At 34.7% G+C, this 19,972-nt stretch overlaps 1 protein-coding gene across 3 annotated transcripts in view; it reads right to left on the reverse strand.

The window, feature by feature from the left end:
• The window catches only part of SOX5 (SRY-box transcription factor 5), an 866,928-nt gene that overhangs the window by 212,147 nt on the left and 634,809 nt on the right, over nt 1–19,972 (reverse strand). For all 3 annotated transcript variants that reach the window (XM_030321940.1, XM_030321944.1, XM_030321939.1), the window contains one exon: nt 7,768–7,854. In XM_030321940.1, coding sequence (XP_030177800.1) covers nt 7,768–7,854 — 87 coding nt within the window. The remainder of the gene's footprint in view (nt 1–7,767; nt 7,855–19,972) is intronic.

Consider the following 19,972-nt stretch of genomic DNA (forward strand, 5'->3'; position numbering starts at 1 on the left):
TAAATGCCAACTTCTCAGACTGCCTACCCCAAACACTGAAATTAAGGAAGACACCATCTCACTTTCCATCACATCACTTAATTTTTATTCTGTTCATAGTAGTTACTACCATAGGTTGAATTGTATTGATATAGTTATTTATTTATTGAATCTTCCATAGAGAATAAGCTTTAAGACAGCAGAATACTAGTTTGTTTTGTTCAATGTTGGATACTCAGAATCTATAGAGTAATGTCTACCACAACATAGACATCTTATAACAACTTCTTAAATGAATAAAGCAAAGTTCATAAGAAAAGAGAAAAATCCTTGATTGACTGATAATGTACAATTCTATGCACAAGGAAAACCCTCATCAGGATTATTCAAATTAAAATACATTTGAACTAATAAGAAAAAAATCTGTGGAAGCTGATATTTCTCCAATATTGTTTTCTTCCACTCAAATGAAATGGACATATGGTTTGAAATAAAATGATCAAACTCAAAGTAAATTGCTAGGAGTTATTATCCAAATACAGTAAATGTAAGAGTAAACTCACTCAAGAAGAAGGGAAAGGGCCTAGAATTTTGACACTAAAAATAAACTGGGGATTATTGTTTCTTCCTTCAAAAAACTTACCAGAAATGTAATTCTTTGTTTCAAAGTATAGTCAATTTTTGCCAGATTTTTTTTCCTTTAATAATTGGTGCTTCTTAGATTATCAGTGTTATAACTTGGACAGGATTTTACTTGGTTTAATTTTTTTAATGTTAATATTGTTGCTTTCAACTGGTATTGTACTTGAAGGATCTAAAAACCATTTGTTGTCCTGCCTTTAAAATTTCTGTCTAATGAAAGAGCCTCTACTATAATATATGCTTTAGAAGGGTAGAAATCTGTCTACTCTACTTGCTATCATTATATCTCCAAAACATAGCACGTGACAAGACAGATAGGAATATCTGTTGAATGACCTAAAAATATAATGAATAAAAACTAACTTAAGTTAGTCTAAATTTACAACTAAAGCTTCTTTCAGTGGTGCTCTTATTGAACAAGAGAGAAAAGGCACACTCCTTCATCAAAGGTATTAGTGGCATCATTCCAATTCATTAAAGGAGTATTTGTTACGTGATCTAACTTACAAACATCTATGAATTGGTCTTTTTCATCAAGAACAAGTTTAATCAAACTTTGATAAAGTTTATCTACATACACTTTACTGCTATGTAGATAACTGAGAGGTTAGATTCAATTCAAATTATACAAGGAATACCATTATTTATTATATGACAGAATAAACTGATTCTATTATATACTGTTAATACTATAAATAGTCTTAATTTATAGATTTCTATAACTGTTTTGAAAAAACAGTGTTTTGTGTTTTGAGTGTGTGTGTGTGTTTTGTTTTGTTTTTGTTTCTGTTTTGTTTTTTTTGTTTGTTTTTGTTTTTTTTTTTTTGCTGCTTCAATATCTTAAAAAGTAGGCTTTGGCTTGGATTTAAATATTCTACTATAGAAAGCTTTCAGTTTTAAAGGCAACTGACATAAGAGTGAAATGGAACACTTGACAAGTAGCTATGATCTTTACTGTTCTTATCCTATGTTGGATGTTTTGCTACTGAGATATGACATAAACAAGATGTGTGCGTCATCATTTTTGTAGTGAAAGCAAGCATCGTTCTTATTTCTTTGTAATTCCATACTATTTATTACAAATATTTACCTTCTGAGATTGTAATTTTACAAACTTTCCCTATGATTATCCCATCCACTTAGTTGGATATTATATAAAAAATGTAAAAAAAAATGTTTTTTAAATCACATCCAACTTGCCACATTACAGACTTTAACATAGCCAATAAAAATATTTTCAAAATATGGCATTTATAAATTGTCATTCATTCATCAAGTGCAAACTGGATCCCTAAGTTTGGACTAATGGTAAGCTAGGTAGTACACAAGGGCAAGGTAAATGCATAAATAGGCTAACAATACAAAACAGCTGTGTGGGCTGGGGACTGAACTGAGCTGAGAACAGCATCACTGCATCTGAGGGTGCTGCATCCAGCTGTGTGGGGGCTGGAAAGGTTTTCAAGTTTTAAAGGATTTTAGAGGTCATCCATGCCAACTTTACTGAAGAGAGACCATCCAGCCTCATGCAAAGAACACCGGCTTCGAAGACAGGCAGGAATAGGGTCACATCTTGACTCTGTCACAGTTAAAGTATGTGGTTTTGGATAAGTGATCTCTCTTTCTCTCCCTCTCTCTCTGCGAGTCTCAATTTATTCCTATGTAAACTGGGAATGAAATGTCTCTGCCATTTTGTAAGGAATAATGTTTACAGTGTGCCTGTATATAGATGGGCATGTAATCAATAGTAATCTGCAACTGTTTTTAAATGAGCAGATAAGGCAATAAACCAAAAGAGTTAAACTGATTTCCACAAGTTCTTGGAACAATCAGGGCAACATGATACCAACTTTTTGGCTACACTATGCTTCCCCAGTTAAGAGAAATGGTCGTTTAAAAAGAGGAAAAGTTTCTGGATTAATTCCATCATTTAATAATCTGGCTGGTGTAAGCTTTGGAGTCCATATCTATAAGAAAAAAATAATGTTCTTAAAATTATCTTAATTTTAGAATCTTCACTTCCATTGCACAAATGAATCTTTATTAAGTGAATGAATGTTATTTTTAAATGAGAGAAAAAAAAGGTTGAGGAAATCATATTTTTATTTTCAAATATAGAATCCAGATTAAATATGTAAGAGTATCTGTTTAAAACATGCATTATTAAGTACCTGCTTTGAAAGATATGTAAAACTTCCTAAGACAGAAATCAACGAGATCCATTGTCTGACCATTCTCTTCCCATTGTTGGCTATGTTTACACACTGGCATAAAGACTCTGGCATTCTGGGGCAGAGCAAGTCAGTGATGTGCAGAAAACATGAAGTCACTTTTTCTTTTACGGACATTGCCAAATTTATTTCAGAAACTTATATGCTGCACAGCACTAGTCTTTCTTCGTTTCTTACAAAGTGGTTTTTACAAAAAGGGAAAACATTACTCATAAGCAACTACAGAGGAACTATAAAACAAGCTCACTAGATTAAAACCATTAAATATTTACTTTATTTAGAAGTGCATGACTATATGTTATGTGCCTTCTTTATGGCTCACTCTTGCATGGAACAAATTTCAGATACAACAGTTCCCTTAATAATATTTCCAACCCTTTTATAAAAATGTACAGATATATTTTTTAGCTGAATGTACAAATGACATAAGTCACCAAGTTACTATTAGCAAAGCATGCGATTCTTAAATAGTTTTTTTTTTTTTTTTTTTGGTTTTAAAAGAATGGGTTTAAAACAACTTTCAAAGTGATACAAACCCTTACATGTCTAAATACTGGCATTATAGTTTCCATGTTTCAAATTTACAAACTCTAAGGATCTCTTTATTTATTACCTGGGATCTGATTCCTTTCCCACACCTGCTTGTTCACAAATTGTCTAATGTTATTTAAACAGAATTATCTCTTTCAAGCCACATACTGAATCCACCTATCTCTTTTATCTCCAAATGTGATGTCACCAAACAGAGGATCTACTTTAAATTTTTTTTTTTCAACGTTTATTTATTTTTGGAACAGAGAGAAACAGAGCACGAACGGGGGAGGGGCAGAGAGAGAGAGAGGGAGACACAGAATCGGAAATAGACTCCAGTCTCCGAGCCATCAGCCCAGAGCCTGACGCGGGGCTCGAACTCACGGACCGCGAGATGGTGACCTGGCTGAAGTCGTACGCTTAACCGACTGCGCCACCCAGGCGCCCCAAGAGGATCTACTTTAACCCACGTGTTGCATCTAAAAATTATGTACTTATCATGAGTTCTAAGAGACCAAAATATTGCTGAATGGCTTATTTCCTTGAATCTATTACTGGCATTCTAGAGCTGTCTGGTGTTTGCCTTTATGTCCCATCTTCTAGAAAGAACGAAATTATAGCTTTCAAAAGAGCCAATTTTTTATTATACCAACTGCAGCTGGCATTTTTCGTAATACAGGATACAACACTTTGCCAGCCAAATTAATGCATTCTGAGCAGGGTGAGAAAGGGTCTAACCAGGGATACCAATGGGAAAGAAACCAGGCTTTAACGAATTCTTCATACAAGGCTGGTGGAGAAACTGATTTGGGCTTATCTGAGTGACCTAGCCAGAAAAACCTCTCAAACAGTGCCCTGCTCTTATAACTTCACCAAGAAAGAACTATTTGAGAGAATTTTGCATGCAGATTTTTTTGGTTGCAATTCTACAAAAAAAAAAAAAAAAAAAAAAAAAAAAAAAAAATTAAGTCTGTAACATACAAATCCTGCAATGACTTTATTGAAAACCAAATGCTCTGTTTAGATTAGTCAAAGCTGCCCTGGATCCCCAGATACTGTCCTCAGGTGAAGTGCCAATGCATTGACCTTCAGTGTAATGGAATTTCATGCTAGCTAAAACAACGCGTGACACTCGTGGTTGCCAACGGGAGTGCAAGCGCTGTTTTTCTTTTTTTTTCCTCTTCTCAGCAACTACAAGGCTATAGGAGATATTCCTTCACCTTTCTCACCACTGTTACTCTGTGCTTCTGCTACAGATAACAACAACAACAAAAACCGTAAGCTGACCCGCCATACTATATCAATGACTGGAGAAGAAATAAGTCATTTTTTCAGGCAGCTAATCAATTTACATACATACATTGTTAGCCAAGCTTTTTTTTTTTTTTTTTTTTTTTTTTGTCAAACTGTTTTGTTCTGCAAAACTGGATCTAGTGTCCTTGTTGTATGTTTTTTAGAGGATTGTTTCTAATGTAACTTTAAAACCTAATCACTTCACATTTCCAAAGTACCAGACCATAAAAATGGAATAAATTCTAACAGGCAAAGTAACCTAACATGGAAAATAATTTCATGCTCTTAGAAGTGGGTGACCTTTACTAACCTGCATTGTTTCTTGAAGAATGATATTGACTTTAAGTGGGTATGACAACTATTTATTGATAGCTAAAATATCCAAACCAAATGCTATTTATTTCTCTTATTTTTAGAAGTTTATCATTTTAACTTTTTAAATAGTAATAGCAAGAAACACTTCTTTGAACTTTGCCAAGCTGTAATATTAATCTTTGTCCAAACGCTCTGAAAGAATTCACGTGCATCAACTTGAAGGTTAGCATTTAGGAACGGAGCTCTGTCCTCATCTGGCTATAATTTTAGATATTCAAGAATGGGCGCACATGTGCATGCAGACACACACACACACACTCATTTACTCACACATTTTCTGCAACTATTAAAAGTTAAATGGGGTGCCTGGGGGTCTCAGTCGGTTAAACATCCAATTTCAGCTCAGGTCATGATTTCGTGGTTTGTAGGATGGAGCCCCACATTGGGCTCTGTGCTGACAGCTCAGAGCTCAGAGCCTGCTTCAGATTTTGCATCTCCCTCTCTCACTGCCCATCTCCTGTTCATGGTCTGTCTGTCTGTCTGTCTGTCTCTCTCTCAAAAACAAACATTAAAATTTTTTACAAAGTTAAATCAAAACTGACCAGTGTAAACAGAGGAGAAAAGTTTCAATCCACAAGACTTGGTAAATACTGTAAAGGCTGTAAATGTCCTAACATATGCAAGATTTTATCAAATATATTATTCAAAATTATCATTCATAAATCATCTAATAATTGAATATGTGCATATTTCAGATTTAAAAAGCTCACCCTTATTCTTCCCTATCCCAACCCAAAACAGTGTGCACGTACATGAGACTTACACCTTTATTTGCTTCATTAAAAAAAAAAAAATGCTGCAAACAGCAAAGCCATTGTTCTCCCATAACTTCTGAGGTGGCATGAAAACCACATTCCTGGGCATGGCATAATCAGAGTGTCTGACCCCCCAAACACCATTAAGTCAAATTCATTTACCCCCAGAGGGCTATACACTATTGTATCCTTTCCACTTTCTAGCCACCTACGAACAATGGATAGTAATTGCAACTGTCACGGGCAGTCAGTAGGAAAAGTAAGCCAGCGCTATTTTCCCAGTTTTCTGCCAAACCTATCCAAGCACCTAATAACCATGCCCCCCAACAGAAGAAAGGTCTACAGTTGCTTTTAAAATGCATCGGAAAACAGCTTTTTGAACAGAACACAGGACAATAACCAAACTTATGCTCTGAATGCGAAGCTTTAAAAAACTCAAAATTAAAGACGGAAACTTCTTTTGACTGAACCGCAGCTTCCTGAACCAAGCCCACAGGCAAGCCTGGAAGAATAGCTGAGCTGCTTTTCTCTAAGCTTATCATCACTGCTGTGGCTGCTTTTAAGTTCGACTTGTGAAGAAAACTAGGGAGGGAAAAATGTTTGTCCTCCAATGGAATGAGATCACAAGGCTTGGAACAGGCGGTCTTCTCTGCTATATGCTCAGTTATCACCTCGGTCAGAGGAGAATAAAGAACCTTGGAGAACACATTCTACGTCTGAGGTGTAAATGGGTTAAAAGCCAACATAATAATATAAAGGCTCTGTGGCCTACGAAAAGAAATTCCTCTGTTCTGTTTAAACTCTGTCTTCAAGCTCTTTAAGGCATATTAATTGCTGTCTGTTTGAATTTGATTCCATGATAGATTTTAGTTACTGATTTTGTTGATTAGCACTCATTCTCTCACCACCAAGTCATACTTGATCATAACCTGAATATATTTAAACTTCAAATACAATGGATAAGAAGTGAAACACTCAGTCAAACATTTTCTGGAAGTTTCAAAATGCTGAGATGCTAGTGTCCTGCCTTTCTGCGGGATGCTGCGAGGTCATAGAGCCATAAGAAAGACAATTGCCTTTTTCATTGGGAGAACACGTGCGCATACATACATATGCAAAAAAGTTATTTATACACATATTTCTACATGTATATTAATATAAATCTGGTGATATTTAAATATATATTCAGCTTCTACAAAAAACCATATAGTGTAATATATAACTAAATATTTTAATATTGATGAATAAGTATTTTTTTCTCAAGATTAATCCTTTAGAACTCAGAATCAAGTGTGCTACTGGCAACAGACAGAAAACCATAGATTGCCTACCATGCTCTGAGAAAACACACTTTGAAATTAACTGAAATGATCATTTAACTATTTTTATATGGGAAATTAAGTCCTTTCCCACTGCTATTAGTAAAAGTTTATTAAGATATGAATATTCAGTATCATCTGAGGTTCATCTAGACTTTTTCTTAGTTGTGTTCAATGTATGATTCAAATAAAAACAAACAAAAAATGTTGCTCTTGTTAGTACAATACAACCTTTTATTAAGCTTTCTCCATTCACCATGTCTGGTTTTAAATGTAAATTATGTACCTTCACACTTCTAACAGTAGAATGTATACACTCATCTCATCATATGCAGTTTTTAACCCTGATATAAATACATTCCTACCGACAAGGTGAATCATTTAATTTTTTTTTAATGATGAAAACCAAAGCCTTTTGAAGATACAGGGGTTTAGTCTGTTAAAATAGCATTCCATTTATCAATAAAGCACAAAGAGAGAGTCAGAGTCCTGACAAGTCCACGTTCAAGCTAGGGAAAAGAAACACCAAAGACAGAATGCATGAGGCAGAAGAGGAAGAGGGAGCAGCACTTTTCACTGTTAATGTTTCTAAACATAAACTTCATTTCAGTACATTTTGGATCAAAATAATCATCAATATGTTACCTTTTATTTCACCAAAGTTCCCTGATCCCATTGCAAGAAGTTTGTCTTTCCAGTCCTTTGAGAGTAGCTTTTCAATACTGGGGGTTTCTAAGGAAAGGAAAAAAAAATGTAAGCAAATCAACATGACTGTCTTTACAATGCAGCTCATTAAAAGTCTATCTGCTAAAAATAAGGCCATCCCTATCTGGGCCCCAGTTCATAATGACTTCATCAACAAACTGATAACAGGGGGGGAAAAAAGAATGTGTTTTGTCACCTGCTGTTTCAAAATCATTAGCTTTTTTCTCTTGCGGAACAAAGCCCTACTAATTCTTTATGACAATGGGTACATATAAACCTGCAGTTCATTGTTTTTCAATTTGGTGAACAAATTCCTGCTATAATAGATGCTTGTCAATTTCAGGGTGTTAGTCTGCAGTCAAAAAATAATTATGTTGATAAAATGCAGGGGGAAAAAGGCAAAGAATTAGCTCTTAAATCTGCTACATGTAATTATATCCCTCTGTGTGTTTACAATTACATCCACTTTATAATATGTGTTTAACATCGTATGGTGGTAAGCACACTGTGGAAAGATTTGCCAGTACCATGAACATTAAAAAAAAAAAAAAAGTTCGTACAAAAGAAGCTTTACAAAGATTGCAAAATCTACCAAAGTGAGTAATGCTTACAATGGAAACCTATTATTTGCTTATTTCAGATTTGTATCACATTCTTTGAAAATGCCCACTGTTGAGACAGGGCGCATATATTTTAAAGAGCAAGGTTATGCTTTAGTCCGTTTTTTTGTGTCTATATATCACATGGTTTTTGACCTCTTCTTTTGTGTTGAATTTTAATGTATAAGTAAACATAAATGCTAATAAAACTCCCAAACATTAAACTCAATTCCAAACAATGTAATTGTATATTCTTGTCAGCATTTAGATGGGTACACAATTACAATGGCTTTCAATCCCACGATTAGCACTGCATTCAGTTAGAAAATGGAGTGTACTAAAAGATAAGTGTCCCAGTATGCTCCATCTAAATAACAATACCCACACTTATTATCTAGATCTAAGACATACACTGCCATTCTCCACATTGGTGTTTATGTGTATTTGTGCTTGTTCAGACATTTGTTTACCCCCTACTAGGAGCATAAAGGGAGTACATGTTAACTTATCAAAGGGACCGTCTGGCCTAGAGACCGTAAGATTATTAGAAACTGGTTCATTTTCCCCACAGTAAAATGCATTTTAAGGCATCATCATCATCTTTGGCTAATGCTATCTACTTTTCTCAGGCCCCCATCTTAGAGCCATTGATTGTCAGAGTCACAAGGCCTGTGTGGAGTTTTCAACAAAGTGGAAGTGAAATTTCCTTGGAAAAACTGACAATATTGAATGCCTGTATTTATTTATTTATTTATTTGCTTTTCTCAGATGTCAAAAGCTTATGGAAAATAAAATAGTGAAAAGCTCTGAGTGATTCACTGTTTTACATAGCCTATAGTCTACACATATGGTGAAAAATATATATATGAAAAAATATACATAGACACACACATAAACACACCTACCACAACTACTGTGTACACATTTGTTATGGAATTTACTGTGGAATGTGCAAAATGCATTTCTTCCTTTGTAACAAAATATCTCCATTTCTTACATTTAAGGAAGAAAGATCCTATAAAATTTACTTTTACTTTTTCTTAAAATATCCCTATTTCTGTACCATATTGTTTTGAAAATGATAATGACAATTCTGAGTAATAAAGTGGATTAAATCTCTACTGTAATCAATATTTCTATTCATTGAGGCCTTCAAAGTAACTTTAAAATACTTCTGCAAGGATTTCCAATGTTTCTACATTCCCAGTAAACACTTCATGAGTGAAATCATTTTTTAAACCTTATCAGAGTAGGTCAGACAAACACCACTGTTTCTTTTTTTCCAGCGCTCCACAAAAATTCTTGAGTAGCATGTAAACAGGGCACAGCCAATACGGTATTTGCAATAGAGTACTGTCAGTCATTAAAAGCTAACAAACCTTTGCAAAGCAGGAATGCAGCAATAGAAATCCATTGTGCGCTAACAATAGGCCCCTGAACCTCCCGGCACCAAAAGCAGACCATTTTACTTTTAAGGCTATTGTCTGCAAAGTCCATGACAAAGCTTTTCCCCTGCAGCTAGACAAAATATTCACTGTAGTGTGCTCAGAAAGAAACAGAAGTCTTCTGTCTAAGTTGCAGAGTTAAAGTAACAGCCGCCAGATTTCTGAAACCTGCAGAACATTCCTAGCCTCTTTATTAACTTACATAAAGATATAAGGCTCCTATACAGAGCCACTTTTTTTTCAAGTACCTTACTTTAAATGTACACTACAGAAAAATGAATAACTTCTTTAAGACCAAGTAATCTGAAAGATGTAAAATCAGAACATATCTAACTCAGAGTTTTCATGCCTGTGGATGAATAAAGTCACTAATATTTGCAATCTGGATGAGGCATATACTTTAAATTCAGATTCAATAAACATTTATTGAGCAGCCTATGTGCCAGGAACTATGTTAGATGCTTTTACCTGTCTGCATTCTCTCATTTAATCATAGCTGATACCTGAAGACTCAGATTGTGTTATTATATCCATCATACAGGTTAAAAAAAAAGCAAAAAGAAGAAAGGACTTGTCTGAGGTTTCACGAAATGTAATAGGCAGAGTTGTTTTTTTTTTTTTTTTCAACATTTATTTATTTTTCTTGGGACAGAGAGAGAAAGAGCATGAACGGGGGAGGGGCAGAGAGAGAGGGAGACACAGAATCGGAAACAGGCTCCAGGCTCTGAGCCATCAGCCCAGAGCCCGACGCGGGGCTCGAACTCACGGACCGCGAGATCGTGACCTGGCTGAAGTCGGCCGCTTAACCGACTGCGCCACCCAGGCGCCCCTAGGCAGAGTTGTTTTGAAGCAAGGTGTGTGTGTGTGTGTGTGTGTGTGTGTGTGTGCGCGCGCGCGCGCGCGCGCGCGCATGTCTGTGTGTGCACGCGCACGTGCGCCTTGCCTACAAATTCCTGACTCTCTTGTCAACAATGAAATGATAATGATAGCTACTATTTTGAGGGATAAGTGCTAAGCGGTGTACCAGGTCCTTTACATGTGGTATCTCAAACTTCTCATAATAATCTTCTGAATTAGGTATTTCCCTAAGCTTTGGTTTCTTAAGTGGTAAACAATGCACCGATATCTAATTCAGAAGATTATTATGAGAAGTTGCCCATATGGAGCTAAGTTCAACTTACCGGATCTCAAAGTCAGGGGGACCAAAAGCATATCATTTCACCCACTTCACCTCTCTATCTAAACTACTATGAAATAAAGAGCTTTAAGCAAGTCCACATCAAGTATTCCTCCAACTGCTACTGTTCTAATTTGTCTCCATTGGTAGTTCATGAAGAAGCGGTAAGAAATGATTTCACAATGGATGGTAACAATGATGGTTAATGATGATTTCACAATGGTAATAAATGAATACAAAGGATGCACAGGTACCAATGGATGAATTTCCCTGAAAATGGTAAAGAATCCATAGGATACACATGACTAGAACTGTAAGATGCCAAATGGCAAAATCCCAATATTTATAATACACCTGTTAATTAAATGTGTGAATGTGATTAAAGTGAAATTTGACACAATTATGTAAGTGCTGCTTCAGTATTTATGGACTAAAAAAGATAGTAGCTATCTACTAAATATTCAATTTTCTAACGTAAGATGTTATTTTTATAAGTACATGTGGAATTGGATTTTATCCTATGAGTACGTATAGTATGTTTGAGGACATAGTTATTTCCCAAAGTTCAAATACTGGATTATCCATTATTTTCACATTAAGATATGCCATAGCTTTCCTTCAAGCACCTGTAACAATTCTCCTGAGAGTTGCTTTGCTCAAACATTAAAGTATCACAATTGCTGTCAAAAATAAAAACTAGTGTTTCCTATATTAAAATAAGTATAAGAGATAATAGTAGTTCTTATTATTTGCATAGCATTTCAGTTTATATGATGCTGTCAGATACCACAATGTTGTCAATGCTATGCATTATTATTATATCCATTTTGCAGATGAGAAAACTAAGGCTCAGAAAGATGCTTTTCCCAGCAGCACCTAGGCAGAAAGTAGAACAGATGGAATACAAAACCAGAGCCTCTTAATTCAGGGATCTGTTTCTTTGGGGGAAAGATAAATATGTGCATATCTTAAAATAAAACATAGAATAAATGGTAAGAAACAAGTGATAAGATAAATTACAGGGAAATGACAGATATCCTTACCAGTCAATCCATTAATATCAAGATGACTCTGATTGGATTACTTTTGTCTCTTTGTGCCATTAGGACCCTTTTGATGTTTGCTTGATTTTCCCTCCTCATCCTTGCCTCTTTTGCTCACATATGTTTCTTCACATCAATGCCTATGGCAATCCCTACCAGTGAATGGCCCCCCCAACTGTGCCAGCCATTGTTACAACAGCATCCTGCCTCTTTAGGGCCTGCTCATTCCCTATAACTCTCACTCCTTTTTCCCTTCAGTGCCAAACACTTTTAAGACTGACTCCCTCATCTGGAACAATGAGACCTAGAGACTCATGCCAACATATTGTAATTCTCCAACAAGCTGCCAGTGCCAAGAATTAAACCACATTCGCTCCAGTGCAGTAGCTTTACACACAAGCTCGGGTTTTTGCTTTGTGTTTATGTAGGTTTTTTTCCCTTAATCTCCCTTGAGCTGCAGTGGCAGAGCTCATTGAAAAATCGAACAAGCAAAAAATATGTATGTGTAATATTTGACTTTTTAAACAAAGTCCCAAGAGTTAGGTCTTACCAAATCTACCATTGTTTATACTTTAATTTTGTAGCTTAAACTAAGCTGTGTTATTTCTGACTTGTGATAGGATGCACATTTAGGGATGGGAGTTGTCTTTGGAAGGAACGATGATATGGCTAAACTTCAAAATATACCAGTACATCCTTCAAAGTCAAGAAGTAAGAGCATATGTAGATTATTCATGCCATAGAATCAGAATGTTAAACCTGGAAGGATCTTTATATATCATCTAGATAAGCATTTCATAAAAGTGATTTACTAAAACATATTGGACATAAAGGGAACCCAAATTGTTTGGTTACTTAAAACTAAAACAAACAAAATAAGCATTTCATTGTCATGTAAATCTAATTAAAATTACACAAATTAACATTTCGTTTCTACAGCATTTAGATCTTTTTATGTGTTCACAAGACTGTCAATCCTTAAATGAGTTATGGATTCTACAGCATTATTTAAATATTTGACCAAGGAAATTACTGTGGGGAGATAAACTGTTTTGCTCAATACAATTTGCGTCATAAATGGTATAGACCAAATTCTTCATTTTACAAACTGAAATTGTAAATTAAGGTTAAAATATGCCTAATATCATAAATCTAATTAATGATACAGGTAGAACTTGAAGCCTAACTCCTAGTTCAGTGTCCTTTTCAATATGCCACACACAGCAACATGTTCTTATAATAGTCAACCTTTTCAAAATGTTAGTCCAGTTTTATTCACCTTATCTAGTTTTGAACAATTATTATATGATAGCTGATCTGGGTGCCTAATCTCTTTTTTTTTCATGTTTATTTATTTTTGAGAGAAAGAGCATGAGTGGGGAAAGAGCAGAGAGACAGAGGAAGACACAGAATCCAAAGCAGGCTCCAGGCTCTGAGCTGTCAGCACACAGTCCAACGAGGGGCTCAAATCCACAAACTATGAGATCATGACCTGAGCCAAAGTCAGATGCCCAACTGACTGAGCCACCCAGCCACCCCTGGGTGCCTAATCTCTTAATCATGTTTCATTAATTCAACACTCTCCCCTTGGAAGCTTTCACTTGATGGCCAACATAAAGTTGAAGAATAAACACAAGTTAGAACACTTGGCCAAATATATTTTTCTTCAAAAAGCTAATTACAATTCAATGTACTGTTATTTAATTATTCAATTACTGATAATAAGATTATTTTCGAGGGGAATATTGGGGTGAATCTGGAAATCAACTATCTGTACGAGTTTAATTCATGTGGACAATATGCACTGGCCTAGACAATATTTGGGGGAAAATATTAAACTATGTTATGGAAGTAATGCAAAAACTTTTATATGTCTGAAAAGTTATTTGTCTATTGAAGACCACAAGCCCTTGCAAGATTCCCATTAGCCAAGCACTGTAGCTAGTCAGCCACTGAAAATGTCAAGTTCTTCTAGGAAACATTAAGAAATAATAAATACCACAACACACAAGAGAAACACATCTGAAATTCCAAAGCGTTAGAATTTCAATAAGCCTCATTTTTATATGTAATTATCCTAAAGTGAATTAAGCTCTACAAATACTTTACTTTTAGTGGTGCCAAAATACTTGTTTGTTTCCACTTGAAAGTTAATAAGAGCTTGTTAACAGAAAGAAAAAAAATTGGCCTGCTGACTCAAGTTTTAAAATGTTTAATATGCAATCAGTTTTTGGACTATTGAAATGTTTAAATCAATACTTACAAGCTTAAATTTTCTTGTTGCACAAGTCGAAACTATTAACACACCTGCCCAATTATACTCAATCTTATACCACATTCTAGAAGAATATTTTTTATCGCATGATTAAACATGCCATAATCAATATGATATAAATGCTACATATCGATAACCTTGGGTTTACTCCTCACAAGATGGCTCTGTATTTTCTAGGCAAAAAGAAAAAAAATCCATTTGAAAGAGAAACTTATGGAGCTATACTGTTGTATCTATTCTATCACTCAGAAAGTAAGTATATTTTCATGCAACACTTTGTTTTGTCCTTGTTTCGAATATTAGATGTCAACAAAAATAACATGCAATTTGAGGGTAGCATTTCAAGAAATAGTTGCAAAGAGGTATTTCTCACATACAAAATCTCACTTATGTTGGGCTACTAGGTATTAAAAAAAAAAGAACAACTAATGTCAAATGACATGATTCCATCACTTACTAGTTTTGTGACCTTTGGCAAGTAGTTTAACCTCACTATGCTCTAATGGACTCACCTATAAACAGTAATAGTAACTGCACTTACTTACCACATATGATTGTCAAAGAATTAAAGGAGATAATTTATTTAAAGCTCTTAAAACACTGCTGAGCACACAGTAACACTTAAAAATGTTGACTAACATTACAGCTGCCACTTAATATACAACTACCCAAAAGAACAACTTCAAAATCAAATGAAACATACATGCATATGCTTTATTTGCCCATCACCAAAATGAACCAGAATTTGAAGATCTCAGGAAGGATAGTAGTACTATCTGTGCATTTTTTATGGCAATGACCCACAACCCTTAGTTTCTATTATCTACCATTCCTATGCATTTTTCAAATGGTCCAAGCCAATAAGGATGATATAGAAAAAGGTGTAGTATCATGAGAAGGAAAAGGACAGTTGTCACTTGCCGTAGGTTAATGTAAGAATTGTCCCAAAACAGCACAGATACACAAAAATACTCAACTAATCTTTGCCTGATTGTTTTTTGACAGTTGTCTTCATAACTTTCCATGGGCTCCATTACATCCTCAACAATAGCTAAAGCTTTAAGCCAGTGCTGTTGACAAGTGAAAGGGGACAACAAATAGCTGTGTAGTGCTCTTTTCCCAGGGTCACTCAACCAGCGTAATAGTTATTATTTTTATTTATTAGCACTGTAGCCCTGTCCTCTATCATGGCTAAGTTACCCCAACCCCCCTGACAGCAAAAGCATTTTAACTTTTAATAAAAATGAGAGAGTGCAGCACTCCTGTGTAAGGCTCTTTCAGCAAAGTGCACAGCTAATGAATACTGTCCATTTGTATCCAAATAATTTATGATGTCAGCAAAGTGTGGGTGGGGAAAGGAAAATTAAGTTCTAGTCATTAGTTACAATCAGAGGGGAGAGCAGGAGGAAGCAAAGGAGTTACTAAAGCAAGAAGGGTAGAATAGACACACAAAAGTAATTTGAGAAAAGAAAACTGGGAAGAAGGTGCTCATGATGTATCAATAACAGTCAACTTAAAAAGGTAAGGCATTTCTCATAAAAAATTATCATGACTATTTTTATTCATCATATAACCAACTTGCTCAGACACCAGTTACAAGAAAACCATTATTCTCCCTGCATTTTATATAAAATACTATTTTCTCAACTGTGCATATGTGAAATAGAGGAAGAAAGTAAAATAGAAGACAAGCTGTATGAACTAAATCATGGCAAAAGGTACATGAGAATCAGGCATAATTAAATACAAGCCTTTTTTTTAAATTATTTTTTATTATCATTTTTTTTGAGAGAGAGAGAGAGAGAATGTGAGCAGGGGAGAGGCAGAGAGAGGGAGACAACAGAATCTGAAACAGGCTTCAGGCTCTGAGCTGTCAGCACAGAGCCCAACATGGGGCTCAAACCCATGAACCATGAGATCCTGACCTGAGCTAAAGTCAGATGCTCAACCAACTGAGCCACCCAGGCGCCCCATTAAATCCAAGTCTTAATTTCACAGACAAATTTACAAACAGGAGTTTAAGACAGCTTAAACATATCACAGCTTAGCAAAGATAAGAATGCATAGCTGTAAGCAAATTATATATACCTCCTGATATATTTAAGAAGAAAATTACCTAAAGATGTATTTGAATTATAAATGAAGCAATCATCCTACTATAGAAGAGTATGTCTTCAGATAATTATCCATTTAATTAGATATTTAAGACCATGATGAAAATGAAAATTAATGACGATATTGTACAATTTTGTTGTTGTTGTTTAAAATTGTGAAAGTAGGTGGTAGGGATGGTAAGGGAGATACAAAAAGCATACAAATAGAAAACCGCTTAAAGTATATTAGAATAAGAATTCCAGTACTTTAAAAATATGACAGAATGTTTTACCACTGGAAGTGAGAATTAAAGCACATACAGCCTGATGCTAACCACTACACATCCTGATCTTCTCTATCACAACATATGTGAAAACAAATCGCAATTTCAGCTTGCCAGATGCCTGAAAAGATATGAACAATAAAAACTGACATGATTCATATGATAAATCAGAGATTGTGATATGCAGGTAGATGCACAGTTGAGGTGAAAAGCTACTTACAATTCAAATTATATCTTTATGTTCTGACACATAGCTCAGTTTTTAAAATTAAGAAAAATATCCTCTGATTTGCTTAAAATCATATATCTAAATTTGCACATATCCTTCTCAACCAAAGTCTCCATCTGCCTTAACAACTTGTTATATTTGGTCTCCCATAACCTTTCATGGATTTGGATCATGTCATTTTTGGAGTAATTTTAGATGAGAAAATACAATACTTATATTTGTAAAATGGCATTTAATGTTCACCAGCTTAGACGCCATCTAATCAACAACGAAAGCTTCGGTTTCATGTGTTAGCTGTGTTATGCTGTGACCCCCCACAAAATGCAGAAGAGTTAAGAAAAAAAATCAACCTGTAAGAGTCTCTTTAAGAAGCATTTGCATTTAAGGAAGAACAAGTGAAAAAAAAACATATAAAGGAAGCAAATAAAAATTTTTAAAAAGTCTAGATAAATTGAAAAAGTGAAAAAGCATAGCTCATTTTTACTTGTCCTGTATCATCAGAGACTTAAACCATTCTCAGTGTTAAAGTCAGTAGGTATAAAATTGGGCATGCAGTATCTATTAGTATAGTCATTTAATTTCTTAATTGAATGAATGCACACAATGATTATCTTTGCTTTTAGTGGCATAATGTACTATCAGAGAGCTATCAGACTACTTTAAAAAATTGGATACTGCCATTTTCATTATTTTGCAGAATTCACACACATACATGCACACAGATTAGGTAGCCTTATACTTTATCCATTTATTCATTTATTTACTTAACAATCACCTATTAAGTTGCTACTGTGGCACCATGACAGGCACTAAGATGTGGCCTCTGCACCTCAAGAAACTCAATCTTCTGAGAAAGATGTATAGACTATCAATGACCAGACACTAAACCTTTGATTGAAAATCGCTACAGTGTCACAGAATTGCTCTTCTATTGTTCCATTTATTGAAGTAAAAACAAAGAGAACATGCCTCATTTAAATATTATATTAATGAACAGTTAATAAATGTGTCAGTAGACTTTTTTCTAAGTGCTATTATGGTAATATTACCCTAAAGAGTTCTAAAATAGTCTATTGTTGGGGCGCCTGAGTGGCTCAGAAAGTTACATGTCTGACTCTTGATTTTGGTTCAGAAATCATGAGATTTCTCATGGTCATCAGATCAAGCCCTGCATCAGACTCTGTGCTGACAGCACGGAGACTACTTGGGATTCTCTCTCTCCCTCTCTCTCTCCACCCCTTCCCAACTCTCACGCATAAGCACTTGCTCTAAATAAATAAATAATGTGAAATGAAACGAAATGAAATGAAATGAAATGAAACAAAATAGGCTACCATTTATCAATCAAACCAGCTATAAAAAATTCTACTAAGAAATTCTTTCCAAAAATGGGACCAATTTCTCATCTTGTCTGTAACACATACTAATTGTATGCATTAAATCACACTAATAATATAGAGTTAAATTAAAAGATAAGAATATGGATAAGAATAGTAGAATGGATTAATTCGACAAAGAGCATGTACTATATATTTTTACAGCCATGGGGGATATTAACAGGAGCAAAACAGAAGCGGACCCTATCCACCTAAAGTTCATAGTCATAGGGAAGCTTCTTTATTTTATTATTTTAAATTTTTTTAATGTTTATTTATTTTTGAGAGAGAAAGAGAGAGAAACAGAGCATGAGCAGGGGAGGGGACAGAGACACAGAATCCAAAGCAGGCTTCAGGCTCTGAGCTTTCAGCACAGAGACCAACATGGGGCTTGAAATTATGAGCTGTGAGATGATGACCTGAGCTGAAGTCAGGTGCTTAACCCCTGAGCCACCCAGGCCCCCCATAGGGAAGCTTCTTTAAATGGTTCTTTATGTCTGTTTGAATCCAGGAATCTGTACTTTCCTGAGACCTGAGGTAATTTTTTTTGATGAGTAACACTGATAATGGGGTATAACATATGGATAAAAATTCTATTAAATCTTCAGAAACTTGAAAACTTTTTTCATGTGGTTAAGATGTGAAATAGAATACATTGAATTCTTCTAGAAAGGTAAAATAACTTTACTAATATCACAGTGTCATTTGAGTAATAATTTAAATATCATTGACTAAAAAATTCAAATAACTCTAATAGTTTCTATGTTATACCTGGATGACATATAGTCATTCAAAAAAGTCACAGTGAAATGCAATAATGAACTACCAGGAGCTAATATATATTTATTTATTAAAAAGGGTGAAAAGGGAGAATTATTATTACTGGAGTATTGGGAACAAAATTTGTTAAAAATCTTAAATAAGGACCACTAATCATGTGACCACATATTTAATACATAAACAAATACATATATAAATAAATAAGTACATATATATATATATATATATACTTCAAAGTAATATACCACCTACATAATATAAGAGGTTCATATGTTTATGTCAGCAGCAAAGAAAGAAGAGAAACTCTTGAAATGTCAGCTAAATGACAAGGGCATCCTCTTTTCAGGTTGAGAACTAAAGGTCTGCAGGTTCAGAAAAGAACAGCAGAATAATGTTACAAGCAATGTGGTAAATCAGGGAAGAATGATGGGATATATCCTGATTATTCATTTAAAGAGATGAGAGGATAAGCAATGACTAATATTGGTATTAATGATAGAAAATAAAATAATCTATACCTTGAATATAGTTAACAAGAATTCTACAGCACAGGACTATGCTGCTTACTTTTCTATATTCTTAAATATATCAGTCTATACCATCTATAGAATCATGTCCCAAATCTAGTAAGTAAAGGGAAAACATTTGAAAGGACAGAAATATCCAGAGAGAGAACAGAAAAGGAAGAGCTGTCTGTTGAATGTCCCCTCTGTGTCTTGTGCTTGAGTTTAACGTTTGGGAGTTTTATTAGCATTTATGTTTACTTATATTAAAATTCAACTCAAAAGAAGAGGTCAAAAACCATGTCATATATTAGAAACAAAAAACGACTTACTTCTCGTGT

This window comes from Lynx canadensis, chromosome B4, assembly GCF_007474595.2.
Source record: "Lynx canadensis isolate LIC74 chromosome B4, mLynCan4.pri.v2, whole genome shotgun sequence".
Lineage (NCBI taxonomy): Eukaryota > Metazoa > Chordata > Mammalia > Carnivora > Felidae > Lynx > Lynx canadensis.